This window comes from Myotis davidii, unplaced genomic scaffold (assembly GCF_000327345.1).
Source record: "Myotis davidii unplaced genomic scaffold, ASM32734v1 scaffold88, whole genome shotgun sequence".
In the NCBI taxonomy this organism is placed as follows: domain Eukaryota; kingdom Metazoa; phylum Chordata; class Mammalia; order Chiroptera; family Vespertilionidae; genus Myotis; species Myotis davidii.
The window spans coordinates 5,645,238-5,663,019 of record NW_006300377.1 but is presented as its reverse complement, the minus strand read 5'-3'; the positions used below and the strand labels follow the sequence as shown (position 1 = coordinate 5,663,019).

The window sequence follows — 17,782 nt, the reverse complement described above, 5'->3', positions numbered from 1 at the left end:
CCTCCACGCCGGGCTGGGCTGCAACTCACCGCCCGGCTCGGGGGTGGGGGCGCAGCGATGCTCAGCCGGTGCTGGTGCTGGTGCGGGCAGATAGGGGCACTATCCATTTTGGCCAAGGGTCACACATTTACATCACAATTGGGCTGGAGTTTAAACATGTCTGGCCCTCTCCCTCCCCACCATCTGCGGCTGAATGTTCTAGCGATAGGGGCTGCTGTGGATGAAGTCCTTGGGGAGAAAGGGACCCGGCCAAGGGCTATGGTGGAGTAGAGCTGCCTCGCAGAGGCAGCATGAGCTGAGAGGGTGAGGGGAAGGAGACGCTACACAGCATGGAGGACTTTCTGCTCTCCAATGGGTACCAGCTCGGCAAGACCATTGGGGAAGGGACCTACTCCAAAGTCAAAGAAGCATTTTCCAAAAAACACCAAAGAAAGGTGGCAATTAAAATTATAGACAAGATGGGAGGGCCAGAAGGTGAGCTGGGGCCCCTGGCGGGAGGGCGGGCTGGCGGAGGTGGGTGGGAGCTTCCTCCAGTCAGAAGGATCACTGCAAGAGCCACTGTGGCTCTGGAGTAGGTCAGTGGGGAACAGAGGGATGCTGGGAGTCCAGGAACATCACACCCTCCAAAATCTAAGATTAACGTGGCAGGAGGTGACAGGTCCTCAGAGGCAGAACCCAAGCCCATCAGGGGAACAGAGGTCAGCTGAGGCCATGATCAGGGCTCCCAGAGGGCAGGGGCTGGTGTGGAGGTGGTAGAGATGGGAAAGGACCGGGCTCATGGAAAGAACTGGGGTTCAGGAGGCAGGGGTGAGGGGAGCTGGGTCACCACACTGGGGTCAAATCAGGCCTCAGAATAGGAGCTTCAGTGGCTCCAACAATCCCCAAGCACTTGGGTATCCATGGTCCCACAGGCTGCTCCCAGCAGTCCTTGAGGTTGACGTGTAGTTCCTTTGAATAATGTATTAACTATAAAAATAAGATGACTATTCTTCGTACAGTCCAAGCATCCAGATGTTTAAAACTGTTAAAGGGAACATGACATTGTGACTAGAAGGCACCAGCCCCAGACATGGTGGGCAGGCAATGTTGGAAGGCAGGAGACGGGAGGGAGGAGTGGCTCTTCGGGGCTGATACCCTCCTCTCCCTTGTCTCCTCAGAATTTATCCAGAGATTCCTGCCTCGGGAGCTCCAGATCGTTCGTACCCTGGACCACAAGAACATCATCCAGGTGTATGAGATGCTGGAGTCTGCGGATGGGAAAATCTACCTGGTGATGGAGCTGGCTGAGGGAGGGGATGTATTTGACTGCGTGCTGAACGGGGGGCCACTGCCCGAGAGCCGAACAAAGGCCCTCTTCTGTCAGATGGTCGAGGCCATCCGCTACTGCCATGGCCGTGGCGTGGCCCACCGGGATCTTAAGTGTGAGAACGCCTTGTTGCAGGGCTGCAACCTGAAGCTGACTGACTTTGGCTTCGCCAAGGTACTGCCCAAGTCACGCCGGGAGCTGAGCCAGACCTTCTGCGGCAGCACCGCCTACGCCGCCCCCGAGGTGCTGCAGGGCATCCCCCACGACAGCAAGAAGGGTGATGTCTGGAGCATGGGCGTCGTCCTCTACGTCATGCTCTGCGCCAGCCTACCTTTTGATGACACCGACATTCCCAAGATGCTGTGGCAGCAGCAGAAGGGGGTGTCCTTCCCCACTCACCTGGGCATCTCGGCCGAATGCCAGGACTTGCTCAAGCAGCTGCTGGAACCAGACATGATCCTCCGGCCTTCAATCGAAGAAGTTAGTTGGCATCCATGGCTAGCAAGCACTTCATAAAAGCAATGGCAAGTCCTCCCCAATAAAGCAGGGGAGAAAGCAAACCCAAAAACCCGCTTCTAAACTGGTGATATATATTTTACACTTTACGTTACTTGTCCTAAAACTTACCTACACCCTCCCCGCCTTACTTTTCTTTCCCTTTAAAGATCTGCATGGAACCAGAGGGCCTCATTCAGACTTCCCTTTTATTATGACTGACAAGTGATTTTCATACGGGCATTTAACTAAAGTTAATTAAATTAGACCCCAGAATCATACACATACAGGAGGAGGAGAGAACAATGACCAAGAGCAGTCAGAGCCACTGTTGTCGCTACTTCCTTTCCAAATAAAAGCAGCACTGGGAATGCAGAATTGGCCTCTAACTTCTAGTCTTGGTGAGAAGCCTGTTGGGAGTCCTGCCCCTTCCTCATTCCGAAGGCCAAGTTGAGTCTGAGATGAGGACAGGACTTCCTCAGAACCCAGGCTACCTCCCCCCGCACACCCCCCCAAGGTTCTAAGCAGGAAGCCACTCTGCACATCGTGAATGTCCTGCCCCAGCTGCCATGGGGGAGAAGAACAGACCCCCAGACATCTTCCAGCTTCTGTTGAATCTCTTTAATGCTGTTAACGACAAGTCTGGAAAAGGTTCAGGACAAAGTTCTTTTTTCTTTCTTTTTTAATTACAAAACTAACAGCTGTTAGAATCTTTTTTTTTTTCTCCTTTTTTTCTTTTCCCAGCTACAAAATACTCTGGGGAGATGCATTATAATTTAAAATATATAATATTGCACAAACAACCAAAAGATTAATTAAACTAAAGAAATAATTACAAAGAGAAAAACCCCATCCCATCAAACAGATTCCGCATTCTCTCCGCCCCACCCCCACTCCTTGGGCTCCCAGCCACGCTCCCAGGAAATCATTGGTGAACACCAGACTATGTACTAGAATACTAGAGCAGCACTAAGCACCAGGGCCTCCAGGGATTCCTGCAGCCCTGCATTCCCCCAAGAGAGGTGCGGCTTTAGCAGAGTGGAGGGTGAGAGACAAAGACAGGCCTGCCTTCAAGAAGAGCTTTCTCAGAAGCCTTCTCAGAAGCGCTCCCTTCTAGAGACAGAAGGGCTGAGGCAGAGAAATGGGCTACCCGAGCTGTAAGTACTCAGCTTTGACCGCTGCTCTGTACCACTGCGAGCTGCTCATGTCCTAAGATCCAGGTGAACTGAGGTGGGGAGCTGGCTGGACAAAGTACCCCGCCAGGCATCGCACAGAAGGGCCTGAAGTGGCCCCTCCCTTCGCGGGGAGGGGAGAAAAGCAAGAGCAGAGTCTTGCAGGTGGCACAGCTGGGCTAAGGACTTGGGTGCATCTGACATGAGGAAGCCCTGGGAAAGGTGTTGGGGACGTCCCACTGGGCTGGATGAGAGGAGATGGGAACTCAGGGTTTGGTCTCTAGATTCTGAACCACAAGGAACCTTTCTGGAATGGAAATGCCTGGGAAGAGGATTCCCAAGAGAGGCTAATTCCCCAGAATCAAACGTCTCTTACCCACCGGAATAAGAACCAAACTGTTTGCCATCCCTATCTAGCCAATGGCAGGTGGCATGTCTTTCCTTGCCTGCTTACGGGTGGACAGTGTGTTGACTTGGCTTCTTCCAAGAGACTGGTGGTTCAGCTTCTGTCCACACAGGCAGAAGGGATGGAGCTATCCCTGGGTACTTCCCAGCAAGAGTCCCCAGGAACAGGGTATTCAGCATAGAAATGTAGGCTCTTCCGGTGAGGGGGCAGGTTTCCTCCCCCTTAGGTCATCCTATGGTTGGCACAAGTCAGATTCTTGGTTTGTGAGCCCCTTCCCAGATGTGAGCAGAGGCCCACAGGGCCAGCGAGAAGCAACTCAGGATCTGTGCCGAGAGCTCTGGCTGAGAGGCCACTTGGGGGACATTCTTGGTCAGTGCCTTCCAGGGCTGGGCTGAGACGATGAGGGAAATGGGAGGTGCTGTGGGAGGGGAGCTGCTTGCTCTGGCTCCCCTCATTCCCAGTCCTCCCACTCTACGTCTTCCAGCTGCAAATGGGAGAGGACAATGGAGAGCACAAATACCAATTTATTCCTCAAACCCAGACCCAAAGCTCCCCTGCTGCCTCCATTTCCAGATAGCTCCCCGCAAGCCCCCGCCTGCCCTGGGCCATACCTGCCCACGAGGGTGAACCACGGTCTTCAGGAATGTGTCTGGGAGCAGAGCTGCCCTCTGCCTAAGGGGTGCGTCTGCTGCTCTGATCATTCCAGACCCACAGGAAATGTTCCCACCAACCAACACTTGTCTCTACAAGGGGGCACCTGCCCACAGGAACGAAGTCAGCAATTCCTTACAAAAACTTGTCTCCTCCTGAGCAGCTAAGAAGATGGCTCAGAGGCAGAGAGCTTGAGAGTGGCGCTAAAATTAGAAGCAAGCGTGGCCCTGGACTACAGGTGCTTACAGGGTCTTCACTAGGGGCTCCGGCACCCGAGTCCTCAGCTAAAGTCTTCCCAGGCAACTCTCTCTTGCCCTGCTGATCCCTGCTATGACGAGTTCCAGAATAACTCTGCTAGGAGGCCTGGATGTCAGGCTTTAAAAGAAGGCTGCAAAGATACAAAAGCCATGACAGGACACCAGGGCCTCTCTGCTTGGGTATCATGAAGTCACAGGTACAAAATGCTCTCGCATGGGTCACTGCCTCCTCTCAGGCTTCAGTTTTCCAACATGAGAATCAGGGCCCTTCCCGGGCCTCTAATCTGTTTGCCTCTTTAGCAGGCGCAGGAGTTACATGGTGGACAGTGGAAGTAACACGGACTTGAATCCGATGTCTGGGCTGGAGCCTCAGTCCTGTTGTGTACTAGCTGTGAGAGTTTTTTTCTAGCCTCTCATTCAAAATGATTTTTTAATTTTGAGAGGTAGCGAAGAATGAGCTCATAACTGGACTGGGTCTTGTGGTGGCTTTGGTAACATATACTAGTGCTCCCAAGTCCCAGGCACCATGCTTAATGTGTCGATCATTGTCTATCACAGCTTATAAGCTTATAATGATCAATTCCATGTTTTAGGCTAAGTGATTAGCCCTAGATCACACTGTCTTTTGTCTCCAAGGCTAGAAATCTGCTCAGGTCCCAGCCTGGGGGACCATGAGTCAGGAGGTCTGGGGCAGGGTTTGGCAACTGTATTTTTTAATAGTTCCTTGGTGATTCTGACACAGAGCTAATGTCAGGAACTCTCCCTTTCTTCCCTCCTGGAACTGAGGGGAAGCACAGGCTACCAACGACAACTGCTCAGGCCTGAGTGGGAGGTCCCCGCTCTCTTTCTGCAGGCTGCCACCTCGGATAGGCACAGGGTCCACCCTGAGGGAACAGTTGGGCTTGATGGGGAGAGGCCTCAGACCCTGAGACCGCTGGGCTTGCTTCCCTGTGGCCAACCAGGTCCACTCACCTCACCCGAGGCATCCACTTTGGAGAGTGCCATCTGCACTTCTTCTTCAGTCATGTCCAAGTCAAAGTCCTTCTCCCAGTCCTCGCTGATGTCTGTGCTTGAGCCTAGAACCAAAATCCACAGTTTCGAAGTCAGAGAGGGGTATGTGAAGAGGTCAAAACTGGAGATAATGGCACTCTTTAAAAGGACCTGACAAATACACAACAAAGGTCTTCGCCTTCTGCTGCTGTTCTAGTTCACTTCCTACTTTTAGGAATCTAAGGAAAAATCCTACATTCAGTAAACAATGTGGTCAAAAGAATGTTCACTGTAGTGCTGCTATAGTGATGAAAACTTTAAAAATCACCCGAAAATCCACTGATAAGAGAATTAAAAACATAAATAAATGGTGTAGTGATGTGATGGAACATTATGTGGCTTTAAAAGGTGAGGCTGCAGAACATGTACATGACAAATAGTATTAAACTATACTATTAAGTGAGGAAAAGCAAGTTACTGAATAGTAGAGAAGCACTTTGGTTCCAAGATTCCCTGGGAGCCACAAAAATCTTCCGGAAGAAATAAACAATGAACCTCTTCCTCTTTACTCCCTCCATTCTGCCTACCCTGATCTTGCTACACCAGCGGTTCTCAACCTTCCTAATGCCGCGACCCTTTAATACAGTTCCTCATGTTGTGGTGACCCCCAATTTCATTGTGACAAATTGAACATAATTAAAGCACAGTGATTAATCACAAAAAATATGTAATTATATATGTGTTTTCTGATGGTCTTAAGCGACCCCTGTGAAAGGGTCGTTCACTCCCCAAAGGGGTCGCGACCCACAGGTTGAGAACCTCTGTCTTAGAGTCTTTGAGTAAGGCAACGGCTGTGCCCTGCACCTGGAATTCTCCTATATCCACAAGCCAACTTCCTAACTTCCTGTACACCTTTACTCAAAGCTCACTGTCTAAGTATGGCCTACCCTAACCATCCTTTTTTTAAAAATATATTTTATTGATTTTTTACAGAGAGGAAGCGAGAGAGATAGAGAGTTAGAAACATTGATGAGAGAGATACATTGATCAGCTGCCTCCTGCACACCTCCTACTGGGGATGTGCCCACAACCAAGGTACATGCCCTTGACCGGAATCGAACCTGGGACCCTTGAGTCCGCAGGCCGACGCTCTATCCACTGAGCCAAACCGGTTTTGGCCCTAACCATCCTTTTATTTTATTTTCTAACATCCTTTTAAATTGGAACCTATTCCCCTCACTCTTCTAGTTGTTCTTTTTTCCATTGTTTTGTCACTTTCTTGCATATATCATCAGATTTAATATGCTTATTGTCTAATAATAGAGGAGTTAAAATGAGAGCTCCGCAAGAGCAGGCAGGGTATTGGTTTTATTTCCCCCACATACGCCAAGTGACTAGAACACATAGCTTGTACCAATAAAATATTCATGGGCCCTTTCTCTAAACCAGGGGTTGGTAAACCATGGCCCATGGACCAAATCTACCCTCTGTTTTTTGGAAATAAAATGTCATACACACATTGCCTATGGCTGCTTGAGGCTACAACAGCACAGCTGAGTAGTTGAGACAGACTCTATGCCCCCAAAGTCTAATTTATTTGTGATCTGGACCTATACGTTTTTCTATATAGAACAAGTTTATCCAACCCTGTTCTAGGCGATTCTGATTCCTGCTAAAGTTTGACAACCACTGCTCTAAAAATTCCTATTTGGGTCTTGGCTGGTTTGGCTCACTGGATTGAGTGTCGGCCTGGGGACTGAAGGGTCCCAGGTTCGATTCCGGTCAAGGGCATGTACCTTGGTTGCGGGCACATCCCCAGTAGGGGGTGTGCAGGAGGCAGCTGATGGATGCTTCTCTCTCATCGATGTTTCTAACTCTCCCACTCCTTTCCTCTCTGTAAAAAATCAATAAATTTTAAAAAATTCCTATTTGGTTATGGTTTCTTGCAAGTAAATATTTTAAAAATGTACATTGAAAGTTATTACTAAGAAGAAAGCTACAAATACAGTTCCTGTAAAAAAAATATATGCGGTAAGATTCCATTTTAGAAATATGCTCACAGACGTATGCACACATGCAGAAAAGATCAGCAAGATATCCACAAAAATACTAACAATAGTTATCCCTAGGTGATGAGGTCATGGGGTAATTTTTCTTGGTGTGGTTTTTTTCCTAAAAGAAACATATATTACTTTGTAATCTTTTTTTTTAAAGCAACTTTAAAAAATGTGGGCCCCTGATACCAACAGCATGACTCGTAATATCTCCTTATTTCTTGTCTAACTTGCTCCTCACCAGGTGCCTAGGGTCTCAGCCCCCACATTCCTTATAAGGGGTCTTACACTGTGCTCTCTTCCTAGCCACCTAGCTAACTATAAGCAGTGGGGTAAGAGCATGGTCTATGGAACCAAGCCAATCTGGGTGGAATCCCGACTCTCTCATTTACTGTAGTCTTGAGCAAGTTACTCTGAGCTCCAGTCTACTTATAAATAAAGATAAAACCACTCTCTTTGCAAAGAACCACTGGAGGAGCTTATGAGAATGCAGACTCCTGCTCCCCAACCCCCTCATTCAGACTCAGCAATCTAGGGGATGGCCCAGAATTCTGCAGGAACCTGGAGGATTCTGTGTAGACCAGAGCCTTTCAGTTTGATACAAGATAGTGTTAATATTATAAATAGCAGTGGAAAGTGCCCGTACCTTAAGTACATAGTGGATATTTAACAAACGGAGCCCTTAAAGGCCTCTTCTCAAAGTTAAGTCATGTTGCACACGGACCCACAGCTAGTCAGGGGCAGATGTGCCACCAAGACCCAGTTCTTCTGATCCACATCTAAGTGTCCCTGTGCTTTCAGAACACTTTGGTGGGACCCCCCTGGCCACCTGACAGTGCAGCTCCCTGTGAGGTAGAAGCCAGACTCCTGGCTGGTTCGTCACTTCAGAGCTGTGGCTGTGGCTGTGGCCATGACAGCTTTCTCTAGCCTCAGTTGTCCTTTAGGGATTTGAAACTCTCTTCTTCAGGCTTAAATGCTAGGGCAGACCCTTTAGAAAACAGAGTATCAGCTAAACTTTTTGGAGCACTTCCCATCCACCCTCTAAAGTAGGTATTTCCATCCTGGTTGACAGATGAGAAAATGAAGGCTTTGAGTGGCAGAGGTGTGACCCAGGGCTCTGCCATCTGCCTTGTCCCACCATCCGGTTCCGTCACACAAGGAGAGTAGTAAGATCTCCATTACACTGTGCACTTGGCAGAAGACTCATTTATGCGACAATCATTTTAGACTTCATGATGGAGTTTTTCTGTTTTTTTGATTACTAACCTCAGGTAGGAAGCAAATCTGCAAAGATGGGAATTGCACTGGGACCTAGGAGACCCTGTGGTGAGACCCCAGGAAAGACTGCTGCACCCTGAGACCAAGCCTCCCTCGTGTCATTTCAGGAAGTAATACAAGTGGGAAAGGAGTCACTCTGTCTCTAAATCTCCATCTTCCTTTTAAGATTTACTCCTTCTACTCTGTTCCCACTGCCCTAACCTCATCTAAGACCCTGGCTTCCCCTCACTGACTACAACTACTTCTGGTGGGTCTTCTGCATCGAAACCCCGCGTGCACCGCAGACAGTAAAACAGAGTGGTCAAGAGCTTTTGCTGCATCTTTCCCCAAATCTCCTTTTGTCCAGTCTCTTTCACCCACCACTCATTTTTTCTGATCATGTTCTCTGATGGGATTCCAAATGGAACCTATAATTCTTTAACCCTACAACTGTTTCACCGCTATTCCCTCCCTTGTCCAGCTAGGATTCCAGGAGCCATCATTCTAATCACTTCTTGCATGTACTTGACTCTCTCCTTTTCTTCCACTGATTTCACCTGGCTAAACTTGAACCCTGGTTAAATCCAACACCCCATCTGCTCTGTGCCTGCACCTGAGCAACTGAATGTGGCTGGACAAAAGTGCAATAGTGCTGACCGGTGTCTCCAAGTTAACGACCATGATCTCCAATGGGCCCTTAGTACCATCCACCCAGCAACCACACACTACCTGTTGGTCCATCACCTACTCATCCACTCTCCTAAATGACTATTTCATACTTTTCTAAATACTTATTGGGTAGGTGACTGACCTGTTTCCTACTAATAAAATATGGGGAATACTGCACAGAACTCACAGGGCTTTTGTGAAGACTGAGTGATTATACATATAGTGCTTAGCACAGAGCTATTTGAATTTACAGAAAGTGTTCAGAGACCAGTACCTCTTATTATCATCATTTCTCCAAAGCAGGGCTCTACTCAAATTTCTTCCTTGATTAAGCACCTGGAACAATTACCCCCAGTTGATAGAGGCGTAAACGGAGGCTTAGAGATCAGTAACTTTTCTGAATCACTTGGCTTATGAGCAAAGTTGGGATTTGAACCCAGAGCCTCCCCATGTGAGGCTCTTAGTACAGGTTGGGCATAAAATATAAGCAGCATGCCCCGCTGCTTTGTGGCACTAAGTCCAACCTTCTAAATTCAGCTTAAGTTCTTAAGTTCTATTTCTGAGCCAATCCATTCACCCTTCTTGTTCTACCCTCTCATAGGAGACATTACAGAAAAGTGGGCTTTGGTCACCACCCCTTCAATGTGCCCCATGCCCGCTGCTATATGGATTTTGTAGGCACACTGAGCCCGGACTACTTCCCCGCACCTGCCCCAAACTCTCCAACTCTCCTATACAACGCTTGTCTCCTCGGTGAAAGACTCGCTGACGCCGAGAATTCCTTCTTTCCTTGACCTTCTCCAATACCAAGTCTGTCCCACACTGCGTCATGTGTCATCATAAAGACTGCAGCTTCTGCCCCTCCCTCCTCAGTGTCTCACAAAGAATAGGTAGGAGCTCAATGGATGACCTCACTGAGCCAGTCAGAAGGAAAGCACTGTTTGGAAACTAGAAACCCTGCAGTTTCCATGAGGGAGCAGGGGAGGTTGTAGTGGGGTCTGTTTCCCACCCACTGCAGCAAACCGGTCCCTCATGTGCCAGCAGGCCAGCACTCACCAGATGGGCAAGCCGTGTGGCTGACTGATCCTGAGTGCTGGAAAGACAGGATGCATGTGTGTGTGAGGAGTTGAGGGAAGGGCTACCTCTAGAGAGGTATTTTTGAATGTGGCAAAGAAATTGACAACAAAGCTATGATTGTCAATTCTAGGAGTTAGAGAGGTTCCCCCTGTGACATCAAGTCAAAGAGTCCCCAGACTAAAATTCCATTATACAGATTAGAAACTAAAGCTTATTACTTAAGTTGGCTCACAGAAAGTTCATGAGTATTAACTTTATTCTTTAAACTGTAGCCCTACGGGTTTGGCTCAGTGGATAGAGCATTGGCCTGCAGACTGAAGGGTCCCGGGTTTGATTCTGTTCATGGGCACATACCTTGGTTGCAGGCTTGACCTGGGAGGCAACCAATCCATGTTTCTCTCTCTGTGTCTTTCCCTTCCACTCTCTCTAAAAATCAATGGAAAATAATCTTGAGTGAAGATTAACAAAAAAAACCCACAAAACTGTACATGTAAGTTTTGTTTATGTATTTTATAATTATAATTAATGAAGGCTTAGGGAAGCTAAATGACTTTCCTAAGGTCACCCAGGAGAGAAGACCCTTGACATCAATCAGTGTCACCGGAATACCCACCTCAAGATAAGGTTAAATTGTCCAAAAGGATAGAAATGGGTACAGTGTGGTAGGAGGTTAAGGGCGTGGCCTTCAAGTCAGACAGCCTTAAGTCTGAACCTGGGTTGGCCACTGTGGCCATGTGACTTGAGCAAGTTACTTAGTATTTCTGAGCCTCACTTTCTCCATCTGTAAAATGAGGACAGTAGCCCTGACCTCACTGGGTTGTAAGATGTGAGAAATTAAAAGCAATGCTACAAACGTTAGCACAGGACCTGCCATAAGCCTTATTTTGTAAGATGCACTTTAATCAGTGTAGTTTAGAATTGGACCAAGGTAATAAATAACATACAGTAACAGTCATCACACTGTATCACAAATAAAGGACAGCTGCTCCTAGGATCCTCGCAAGGGTCAAGGAGATCAGTCTGCCTTGTGAGGTCTCGGCTCTCAGCTGCCCTGCCCCACACGCTCCCTGGGCTCTGGCCTTGACTTACCTTTCTTCCCGTTGTTGGAAGGTGTAGACTTCCCACTGTCCGAGTTCAGCTCAAACACCCGCAAGTCTGTGAGCACCTCCTCCCTGAGGGTCTCTACTCTGGCTGGAGGCCTGGGCTCTGGGCCACTGGGGCGACCGGCAGAGGCGTGGGGCTTAGACTGAGCTGGGGGTGGGGGTCCAGTCTCGCCCACATCCACAGCCAGGTTCTGTTCCTCCAAAGAGGCCTCTAGAAGCTTTTGGGACAGGTCCTTGGGCAGTCCTGGTGCCTCAGGTGTGGTGGCAGATTTGGCAACCTGGGTCACGAGGGAGATGCTCTCGCTGCTCTCGGACGGAGTGACTTCTGTTGGAGGCTCGACTGGAGTCACCAGATTCTCTTCACCGGGACTCTGGGGGCCAGGTCCTCCTTCAAGGGATGTGCACGTTTGGGCCACAGGAACCTTTGCCTCTTCTGGAGGTGTGGGTGAAATGCCCACAAGCTCCTCTGTCAAGAGAGAAAAGCAGGGAAAGCGGGCAACGCACCCTGGTCAGCCCCAAGACAACCTTGAAGCTCCTGAAGACAGGCCTCGGTTTCTCTCAAAGTTTACGCTGAACAAGATGAAAGGGTGCCAGTTTCCTCCCCTTCTCCACCAGGCTCTACTACATCCTGGGTGTATGATTTCAGGCAAAGCACTTAGTGTTTGTTTTTAACTTTTCTTTAACTTACTTGCCTCATTTATAACAGAGGATAATGAGTTGTGGTAATGACCATATATATAAAGCTCTTAGCACAGGTTGGGTATGTAATATAAGCACTTAATATATAAATGTGTTAATATTACATCATGCAGGTGGCTCTCACACTGTCAAAAGCTGAGCTGCCATAGAGGATGCTCAGCTCCCTCCCTAAGCCAGCGGTTCCCAAGTCTGGCGGGGCATTAATATTGCTAGGGGAGCTTGTTAAATACACGTTTGGCCCTGACCTGTGTGACTCAGTTGGTTGGAGCGTCGTCCCATCCAGTATACCGAAAAGTCATGGGTTCGATTGCCCAGCTGGGCACAAACCCAGCTTGCGGGTTCAATCCCGTCGAGGCATGTACAAGAGGCAGTTGATTGATGTTTCTTTCTGACATGGATGTTTTTCTCTCTCTCTCTTCCTCTCTCTAAAAATAAATTTTAAAACAGTAACAAAAACCCCCAAAAAACAAAAAACCCCGTAAGTTTGGCCACAGAATCTGACAAGAGGGGATAAGGGGCCCTGGGATTTCCATAAGCATCCCAGGTGACTCTGCAGTAGCTGGGCCATGGCTGGCAGGGTAATCTGCTGCAGCTGACACAGCAGATCAGGTGCTTTCTGTACCTAGGATCCCACCAGCCTTGGGAAACATCTCATCAGCTCAACCTATCCTTAGCGCGCGCACACTCAGTGCTCTTCCCTGGGTGCCACGTCTCTCCAGGCTTCAGAGAGAATGGCCAGGCAGTCCCCCACAGGCAGGACCTGTTACCTGCCCAATACTTCTTACCTTCTTCCTCCTCCCATCTGGGCTCCTCAGAGATGCTTTGTTCTGCCCGCTGCTTCAGGGCATCCCTCCGGGCCTGCTCCTGAATGTGGGGGAGCAGATGTCGAGGAACAGTCAGAACACCCTCTTCCTAGATCTGGTCCTGACCCCAGAACTCTTGGCACCCTGTGTCCCCTTCTTCCCTCAACAAGATCCAGCCCACTTCCCCCATGGCTAAGTGGAGCACCTAGCCAGGCTAGGCCAGCATACCTGCTCCAGCTGATGAACTTTATAAAAATACCGATGCCAGAATTCTGAGTGGGAAACAGCTGCTGGCACCTGGGGGGAGGGGACAGCAAAGATGAAACTTCTGGAGTGGTTGTGTGGGGTCTGCATCCCAGCCTTACCAGCCAGCTACTGGCCACTCTGGCTTTCAAATACAGTGAGAGGCTGAGCAGTGACTATCAGAGTGTTTCCAACCCACACCCCACTCCTGCTACCTTCCTGGCCTAGGCTGGTCCAGGAGTGAGAAAAGGAATTCCACCAGGCTTTGCCAGTCCTTCCATTTCTCACCATGATGGCCAGAAACCTGGCATATCAATCCCCCTGTGCATATTCTCGGCTCAGGAACTGGCTGGTTTGGCTCTGTAGGATCTCCCACTGCTCTCTAAGCCAGATGACTCTGAAATGACTCAGGATATGTCTCTCCCACCTCCCGACACCTCAAGCTGGGAGCTGGCTGAGGTCCTGCCAGCTGGGCCCTCACCATCTTGGTGTAGAGGGCCCGGATGGAGGGGCTGCCTACAAGGAGCTCTGAGATCTCCCCCTTCTTCTCCTCCAAGCAGAACTGGGAAAGCCAGGCGTCAAACAATTCCGGGGGCCCTGTGGAGGGACAGACACTGATGGTCAGTTCCCTGGGTCTGGGGAAAGAACACTGGGCCTACAGAAAACACACCTAAGCCTGGACATGGATAAGGTTTTTTCAAAGCCATTTGGCCCAAGGTGGGGAGTAAGGTAGGGTGAAGGGGTGGGTGATATCAGGGGCAGCACCCACATGACCTCCAGGAGGGCTGCAGACTCCATCTCTCCCATGCCTACTCACTGTGTAGCCCACTGCACTTGGCCACTGGATCTCCTCTCTCAAAGAGCTGTTCTCAGGTTACCAGTGACTCACGTTGCCAGATCCAATGGCTACTTCTCTGTCCTCCCTCATGTGACCAATCCAGTTTATGACTCGGAGCCACTGCTTCCCTCTTGAAAATCCTGCAGATCCAGGGGTCCAAGTATCCCCTGGACACGTCTACTTGCACAGGTGCTGCAAACCCAACTCATTTTCTTTCCTGCCCAACCTGACCCACCTAGTGATCCAATGGAAACCGAGGACGCTTCTAGACATGTACTTTCCTCTTCATTCCTCCTGCCACCTCCTAGGTCCTGGCCCTATCTCTGATGTGAGGACTGCTACCAAGCCTCCTAAATGTCTTCCTGTCTTCTATCTCTCCCTCTATTTCATCCGTCACAACACTGTCCGAGCTCTTTTATATAATGTAAAATCGGATCACCTCAGGCCTCAAAACCCTTCAATAGTTCTCTACAGGAAGGCTTTTAAAGCTACGGTCCAAAGATGGGCTTCAAAGGGTCAAAGAATTCCCATTTTGCATATAAAATTTTGTGAAGAGAGGGCCTGTCATTTCCAACAGATTTTTAAGGGCCCTTTTGACTTTAAAAAAAAAAATGTTAAGCAGCACTACCTTGAGCATTTTAGGACAAAATTCAACTGCTTAGTCTGACACCGAAAGCATTTCAATCTGGCTTCCACCGCATCTCAACGCTTTCATTCCCTCACACGCACCCTTTACTCCAACCTTCCCCAATGCCAGCTACTCCCTGTTCTTTCTGGACCTTCTGCTTAAACACCCCTCGCCCCACTTAAAGATAAAATTAACTTACTGCTAATTCATCCTTAAAACATCAATTCAAGTGTCACATCCTAGTTTCCCAGGCTAGGTTGGGTGCCATCCCTCTGGGTTCCCACTGCCCCCATCGTTCTATAGAAGCAGTCACTCCAGATCTACTACCTGTGCTTTATTCACTATTTCTCGTTTCCCTCTCCTAACAGCAGGTTCCTGAAAGTCTAGACCAGGTTGAGGGCTTGACTCATTTCTGACCTCCAGTTCCCAGCCTGGGGCTTGCTGTACCACAGGGGTTTAGCAAACAGGCAGGCAACAGGACTGGGAGGGAGCCTGAGCTGAGGATGAGGGAAAGGATCAAAGCCTTTGCAAACAGGGATGAAGAGAGCCTGGGTGCAGGGAGGAAGAGGGACCATCAACCCATCCCACCAGATCTAAGGTACACACTCGCCCCACTCTGGTCCCTCTACACAGGGGATGCTTAGCCCTTGGTCTCCCTGCCCTGCAAGCCCACCCCCCCACCGCTACCCCCTCACCATCTGGTTCATTGCAGTAGGTTGCCGGGTCTGACTGCAGGCTATAGAGACGAGCCTATAAGAAACAGAGAACATTCTTCAATGAGGTGGTGAGCCGCCTCCCCAGCAGATGCAGAGATGCAGATCTTTGTGAAGACTCTGACTGGGAAGACCATCACCCTCGAGGTTGAGCCCATTGAGAATATCAAAAGCAAAGTCCAAGACAAGGAGGGCATCCCGCCTGCCCAACAGCGCCTGATTTTTGTGGGCAAACAACTGGAGGATGGCTGCACTCTTTCAGACTACAACATTCAGAGAGTATACCCTACACTTGGTGCTTTGTCTACAGGGTGGCATCATCGAGCCCTTCCTCCTCCAGCTCTCCCAGAAGATGATGTCACAAGTGTCACACCTGCCTGCACCCCCAAGCTGTCAAGTCCCGAAAGAAGTGAGGCCACACCAACAACCTGTCCCCCCAGAAGGTTAATAAATAAGGCCTCTCCACCACTTCCTCCAGCTCACAGGACTGACTGCCTTCTGCCTGAACCCAGTGGCCCTGGGACCTCAATAAAGTTTCCCTTTTGTTGACTGGAGCAATAAAGAAAACAACAACAGCCAGGCTGGTGTGGCTAGGTGGTTGAACCTCTGAACCAGGAGGTCACAGTTCCATTCCCAGGCAGGGCACATGCCAGGGTTACAGGCTGGATCCCTAGTGTGGGGGCGTGTAGGAGGCAGCCGATCAATGATTCTCTCTCATCATTGAAGCTTCTATCTCTCTTTCCTTCTCCTTTCCTCTCTGAAATCAATAAAAATATATTTAAAAACAACAACAACACAGAAAAAGGAACATAAATTCTGGGAGGCTAGGCAAAGAAAGCATCCCCTCTCTGCCAGAGTGCCCAACCAACCACAGCCCAGCTTCTCTCCTGTTGGTTACCATACCCACAGGACACTTGTCAATTAAAACAGGCTAGGGAGGGGAGTGCTGGGCTAGGAGTCCAAACGTAGGCTCTGAAAAAAATGATCTTTCACCTAATATTACACTAAGAAAATACAGGGTAAATAGGCTACAAAATTATATGTATAAAATGCTTCTGAATTATGGAAAATTAGAAAAACTAATGCAAAAGTATTAATAAGGTCCAAATTTATGGACAAATTTTGAAATAATATAACTTCTCCAAGTTAAAACCATTCATCAAGAATCTCTTAATTTCATAGCCATCTGCCAAGTGAACTGTAAGCTGTGTTCCAATTAGGGCCATGGAAGTGGCAAACGTTGGCTGGTAAACAGAAAGCCCACCTTCCTTCCTCAGTATTACATGAAGCATGGCTGGCTGGCTGCATCAGAACTGCAGCAAGTGGTTTGGGTGATTCACTGTTATAATTTAAAGACCTGTAATTTTAAAATTTTCATAATTCCACTCAAATTTCACTAAGTGGTGGTGCCAATTCTTGGAATTCAGTACGTTTGGAATGGAAATTCAATGTGGTAAAATGCTATGAAGGAGGACAAATTGCTACACCACCACGGGATTTAGGAGAAAACACTCCATGACAACCAAAAGTAATGATGAGAAAATAAAATGCGGTAGAAATATAGACATCCTCCTCCCATACATGTATTCCTATTGGAAGTTAGTTTTAAATAACCCAAATATGGAGCAGATCATGTCTGTAAAGATGCTCCCTACAGCATTCCTCATTATGGTTGAAATCTGAAAGGAATCCAAATGTGCAACACAGAGAAGTGACTAAATAAATTATGCTAGCCCTAGCCAGTTTTGCTCAGTGGATAGAGCTTTAACCTGTGGATTGAAGGGCCCTGGGTTCAATTCCAGTCAAGGGCACATGCATGGGTTGCAGGCTACATCCCCAGTAGGGGGCATGCAGGAGGCAGCCAATCAATGATTCTCTCTCATCATTAATGTTTCCATCTGTCTTTCCCTCTCCCTTCCTCTCTGAAGTCAATAAAAATATATTTAAAAAAAGAAATAAATTATGCCATATTCATTTTAAAGACATTAAAAATGATGGTGATTAGGAAAGATGCTAAGTTTATTATAAATCTTTCGAAAGCAGGTAACAAAACTGCATGTATAAAGTGCCTTTTTTGTTAAAAAGAAAAAACCCAAAACTATCTTTACCCATGTTTGTAAACAAAAAGAAATGACCGACACCCTAACCAGTTTGGCTCAGTGGATAGAGCGCCGGCCTGCGGACTGAAGAGTCCCGGGTTTGATTCCGGCCAAGGGCATGTACTTTGGTTGCGGGCACATCCCCAGTCGGGGGTATGCAGGAGGCAGCTGATCGATGTTTCTAACTCTCTATCCCTCTCCCTTCCTCTCTGTAAAAAAATCAATAAAATATATAAAAAAGAAATGACAGGCTAGCCTTGGCCAGGTAGCTCAGTTGGTTAGAGCATCATCCCAATACACCAATACTCCCCTCTACACTCCT

General features: G+C 48.5%; 2 protein-coding genes and 1 pseudogene across 8 annotated transcripts in view; 2 read left to right on the top strand and 1 right to left on the bottom strand.

Moving 5' to 3' along the window:
* The first annotated feature begins 9 nt into the window (after positions 1-9).
* Positions 10-1,904, top strand: TSSK3 (testis specific serine kinase 3). The gene is made up of 2 exons (XM_006777374.2): positions 10-474; positions 1,158-1,904. The coding sequence occupies exons 1-2, from the start codon at positions 330-332 to the stop codon at positions 1,820-1,822; spliced, it is 810 nt and encodes a 269-aa protein (XP_006777437.1). The 5' UTR covers positions 10-329; the 3' UTR covers positions 1,823-1,904.
* Positions 1,905-1,992: 88 nt separating this feature from the next.
* BSDC1 (BSD domain containing 1) overlaps positions 1,993-17,782 on the bottom strand; it is a 25,147-nt gene continuing 9,357 nt past the window's right edge. The window contains exons 5-12 of one of the 7 annotated variants that reach the window (XM_006777375.2): positions 15,344-15,398; positions 13,664-13,779; positions 13,168-13,236; positions 12,922-13,000; positions 12,382-12,561; positions 11,424-11,903; positions 5,260-5,363; positions 1,993-2,406 (exon numbers count right to left, since the gene is read on the bottom strand). In XM_006777375.2, coding sequence (XP_006777438.1) covers positions 2,194-2,406; positions 5,260-5,363; positions 11,424-11,903; positions 12,382-12,561; positions 12,922-13,000; positions 13,168-13,236; positions 13,664-13,779; positions 15,344-15,398 — 1,296 coding nt within the window. In that variant the 3' untranslated portion in view covers positions 1,993-2,193. Of the gene's footprint in view, positions 3,864-3,922; positions 5,172-5,259; positions 5,364-11,423; positions 11,904-12,381; positions 12,562-12,921; positions 13,001-13,167; positions 13,237-13,663; positions 13,780-15,343; positions 15,399-17,782 lie in introns of those variants that run through there. The other 6 variants (XM_006777376.2, XM_015572833.1, XM_006777377.2 and 3 more) reach the window with 6 other exon arrangements.
* On the top strand, positions 15,407-15,953 carry LOC102763183 (annotated as a pseudogene).